We start from the raw sequence: 4887 nt of genomic DNA, 5'->3' as shown, positions 1-4887 counted from the left end.
CCACTCCCTAAATCTCCAGGAATTTCCCAGCATGGAGCTGGCAACCCTACAACCCCCAATATCACCTTTCCCTGCTCCACTTCCCACAAGGGTTCCCAGGTGCCCACCAGGGGTTGGTACACTTCCAGGGGTGCCTCCTTGCCCGCTGACCCGCCACTGATCAGCGGGAGGTAGCAAGCTCCCAGAGATTGCTTGCAGGCACCCCAGGAACACAAGCCGCACGTATTCCCAGCAGTCACAATGACATCACTCCTGGAAGTAACGACAACATGCCAGCTGCGGGGGCGCTCCCACACTTGTTTGGGGCTGATTTTGGCCTGGAATGGCCAGAATCAGCCCCACACAGTGTGCGGGACCACTCACGTGGCCAGCGCGATGATGTCACTTCTGAGAGTGATGTCATTGTGCAGGTGAAGCATGGAAACACTCTCAGGGGCTGCATGATGACATCACTTCTGGGAGTGACATCATTGCACAGCCCTACTGGGAGTGATGACATGCTGCTCTCTCTCTCTCTCTCTCTCTCTCTCTCTCTCTCTCTCTCTCTCTCTCTCTCTCTCTCTCTCTCTCTCTCGGGAACCAGCAACCATGTTGCCTAGCAATAGCCACAGAGGGCATATGTTTCTTAATGCTGTAAGTGCTGCTTCTGGGTTTTTTTCTGGGGGGGGGGTTAACCCCCCAGTGTTTGTTTGTTTAGATTTCAGATTTTTCTATAAACGTGAGGCTTTTCTCAGAGTTGTAAAATGATCTGTCTTGTCTGTTCATGGCTTTAGTCTCTGGATTTAAGTATCCAAAGATCTGGCAACATTGAGAATTGGATATATTGATATTTCTGTTGCTAACAACAACAACAACAACATTTGATTTATCTACCACCCTTCAGGACAACATCCACTCAGAGCGGTTTACAAAATGTGTTATTATTATCCTCATGACAATCACCCTGTGAGGTGGGTGGGGCTGAGAGAGCTGTTACTGACCCAAGATCAACCAGCTGGCTTCAAGCAGAGGAGAGGGGAATCTAACCCAATCTCCGGATTAGAATCCTGCCATTCTTAACCACTACACCAAACTGGCTCTGTTTTAGGCAAAATGGTCTGAATTGTTCCCCTCAATTATTGTGCTTTGTGATAGCAGGTATTTGCCCTGATGCTGCAAGGAAAATCAACATTGTCAATGCAGGTGTGCACATCTCCATCCACTCCTCATCTATTAAACCCAACATTTTTTTTGTGGGATCTTAATGGAAATGCGCGTCTGTATCAGGACTGTATTCTTAGTTGTCTCTTCCTACAGCTACATCTGGATCAGACTCACCAGCAAAATATTGACTTATCAGTTTTATCCAACCCTTTCTTCAATTAATTTAGATAGCAATACATAAAGTCAATCTATTTTATCCTCATTAAGGTTAAGTTGTGAGCCAAACTACACATAATGCTAAAGTTCCATGTATGGAACTCTCAATGTGTAACTGTGCTCTTAATAGTAGTTATTAGACATGGGCACAGACCGGGAAAAACCCATGGACCATCGGCCTGTGGCCCATCGCATTTCACAGACCACGGACCGTGGACCATGGACTATTCACAGACCTACCCCCGGATCGCAGACCAGTTCATCATTCCATGGACTGTCACTTCCAGGGGCCCTGGGACTGCCCCCATCGCACTCACAGATGCCAAACTCACAGCGAGTCTTCAGCAGGCTATCCTCCAGCCACCCTCCAAGTTTGGCCAAGATTGCATTTCGGAGGTCTGAGTTACAGATCCCAAAAGCAGCCGCCCCCAGGAAACTTCTACTGCTTCCACACACGTTGGATAATCCACTTTCAATACCCTTTAGTGAACATCTGAAACTGCTTTTCCGTATGTGGAACAAAAAATCCACTTCCAAAGGATTGCTAAAGTGCATTGAAAGTGCATTATTCAACGTGTGTGGAAATGGCCTTCCAGTAGATAGAATAGGAGCCGCAAACACCAAATGACTTGCATTGGCTTGCAGCACCAAAAAGTTGCAATAAAAATGTGGGATGGAGTTGGAGAATCTTCCTCTGAGGGGGGGCATGTCCTCGCACAAGACGTTCAAGATCAAGCGGTTTCTTACTAAGAAGCAGAAACAGAACCAACCGATCCCGCAATGGATCTGTATGAAAACTGGCAATAAGATCAGATACAACTCCAAAAGGAGGCACTGAAGAAGGGCCAAGCTAGGTCTGTAAAGGGAAGCCGCTGCAGCTCTTGTGTTGTGACACGTCTTGTCCTGCGTCGAGGCCTCAGATGGCCCCTTGCTATCCATCTTCCACAGCACTGTTTTCAAAGACGACTCATGTTGCAAATATCTTTTGTAAACCTTTATTTTCACAAAGGGCATTTTGAAAGAATTAAAACTGAGTAATGAAAAAAAAAGAGAAAATCTTCCTCTGAGAACGGAATGATGGCCCCCAGAGTGGAATGATGATTCCCTGGGAGCAGAAAACCTGTTCTGGGGTTGAAATGGGGAGGGAGAAAAGTACTCTTTGAGGGGACAATCAAGGAGATTTTTTGGGGAGACAGCAGGAGGAGTATTCTTTTAAAGGATATGAGGACAGAAACAATATATGAGAGGAGGTTAAATTTGGGGGGAGGAAGTGGATGTTCTTTGGGAGACAGGAACAGGAAAGGACAGAGGCAATCCATGAGGGGATCTTAATCCTGGGGGGAAGGAGAGTCTCTTTGGGGGAATAGAAATCTCCCCATCAGGCTGGCTGGGGGGAGTCTGGGAGGGAGAACAATCATCATGAGGAGGAAGACGTGGGCATGGGGAGACTGCAGCCATGAGACGAGGTTGGGGCAGAGCCCTAGCCCACCACCCCGCAAGCAAATAAGAATGGAAAGGGGGGAAATGAAACAGAAGAGTGAGCACTCAGCTGAGGAAACACAATAACTTGTAATAAGCTTGCTCCCAGAGCATTGCTGCAGCACAAGCTAACTGGCCAGCTTGCTCGAGGAAGATGCAGGAGGAAGACAGCAACCTGATCTAGCTGCCTTTCTCCATGCCGTTCTGATCATAAGGTGGACGAGCACTGTTTCCTGCCTCCCCTTGCCAAGCCTAGCATTAAATCTACATTCAGGGAGGGGAAGGCTTGGACTTTGGTGGCACTTTTTTGCAAAGGGGCCAGGGAGAGGGAAGACGAGACAGGCATGCTGGGCTTCTGTGGCTGTCTAGTCCTCTCCTCCATCCTGCCTCCTTCTTATTTGGAAAGTTCCCTGAATCCATCACCATCAGCATTTATAGGACCCCTTGCAGGGTCTGTAAGATGGGCAGAATCTGTGCTTTCATTTAGGTGCTTTCACAATGCAATACCGCCCCCCACCCCCCCTTTCCAGGATAGTAATGTGCTCATGAATCACTTCGATCCTGCTTTTCAAAAGAAGCAAATATAAGTCAGCTCATACAACAAAATCTATTCATTTTTGTACACAGTAAGGATTGCAAAGTGATACCCCTTGAACACATTTGGTGGGTGTAATTAACAGCAGGGAGACAGCGGCAAAGTTCACCAGCCAGGTTGCCCATCTTCCTCCTATGAAAGGAGGAGAGAGCAGGAGAAAGATCACAAGACTAACAAGATCACAAGGACTTCCCCACTCAGAGGAAGTACGAGCCTTCCCTCTCTGCATGTTGCCCTGCCTAGCAAACATGCAGAGAGGGGAAGACTTGGACTTCCTCATAGGGGGCCAGTCCTAATCTTGCAGGCTGGAAAGGTAAGGGTGGGGTGAAGGGCAGCTGGATTAGGCTGCTGTCTTCCTCCTGCATCTTCCTTGGGCGAGCTAGCACAGGGTCCTGTAAATGCTGATGGTGATGGATTCAGGGAACGAGGAGTTGAGATGGGGGAGACTAGATGCCCACAGAAGCCCAGCATGCCTGTCTTGTCCTCCCTCTCCCTGGCCCCTTTGCAAAGAAGCACCACCGAAGCTGAGTCCAAGCCTTCCCCTCTCTGAATGTAGATTTAATGCTAGGCTCAGCAAGGGGAGGTAGGCAAGCAGTGCTCATCCACCTTATGATCAGAATGGCATGGAGAGAGGCAGCTAGATCAGGTTACTGTCTTCCTCCTGCATCTTCCTTGAGCAAGGTGGCCAGTTAGCAAGCACACTCAACTAGGGCTGCCCTGTTGTGCACCTGTTCTGGAGGGGGCTCGCAGCTCTGTGTTAAAAAATTAAAAACGGAGTCAGCCAACATGGGTTTAATTCCAGAAACTCAGGGCCTTAGCCCCACAAGTAAATAAGAATAGAAACGGGGGCAGGGGAGGGGGATGAAACAAGAGTGAGCCCTCAGCCAAGGAAACACAACAACTTATAATAAGCTTGCTCCCAGAGCGTTGCTGCAGCACAAGTCTCAAGCATCCCTCTCACGACTCACAATGCAAAAAAACTCCCACAAGAAGCAGTTCCTCACTCAGTATCTGTGGGCTGGAAACTGCTCCACCCTGAACGCTCACATAGAGAATAATAGGAGCTTTCTGGTTGGTAGCCAGAGCTGCCTATCAAGGTTTTCAGGGCTAAGATTGGTTTGTTCCAAAGGCAGCAAAAGGTTTGCAGGCAGCTCCTACATTGCCTAGGGAAATGATTGCTTGGCACCGGGATGTCTCCATTCACAGAGGAACAGACCAATGGACCCGCCCAAAAGCCGTGGCAACCGTGAAAAATGTGCATGTCATAAGCCGCCTGTTCGTGAATGCCAAACAGGGCAAGCCTGTGTCAAATTTAGGTCTGTTTTTCAGTTCATACCCACCTCTAGTACTAGATCCCCCCCCTCTTTTCCCAGGCTGCTTTAAGCCACAATAGGGAGAAAAGACAAGCACAATGATCTGTCTCTTTTCTGTACTGAATTAGGACAGCCCAGGGG

At 48.5% G+C, this 4887-nt stretch overlaps 1 protein-coding gene across 1 annotated transcript; it reads left to right on the top strand.

Moving 5' to 3' along the window:
- Positions 1–2065: 2065 nt before the first annotated feature.
- Positions 2066–2197, top strand: LOC129344929 (60S ribosomal protein L39-like). Its single transcript, XM_055001848.1, has one exon. It carries the CDS (start codon positions 2066–2068, stop codon positions 2195–2197), a length of 132 nt encoding a protein of 43 aa, XP_054857823.1.
- Positions 2198–4887: the final 2690 nt, after the last annotated feature.

This window comes from Eublepharis macularius, chromosome 1, assembly GCF_028583425.1.
Source record: "Eublepharis macularius isolate TG4126 chromosome 1, MPM_Emac_v1.0, whole genome shotgun sequence".
NCBI lineage: Eukaryota > Metazoa > Chordata > Lepidosauria > Squamata > Eublepharidae > Eublepharis > Eublepharis macularius.
The sequence above is the reverse complement of the archived record's forward strand: the minus strand, read 5'-3'. Positions and strand labels throughout refer to the sequence as shown.

Coding starts and splice junctions, on each gene's coding strand:
- LOC129344929 (XM_055001848.1), top strand. CDS start 2,066: ATGTCCTCGCACAAGACGTTCAAGATCAAGCGGTTTCTTACTAAGAAG.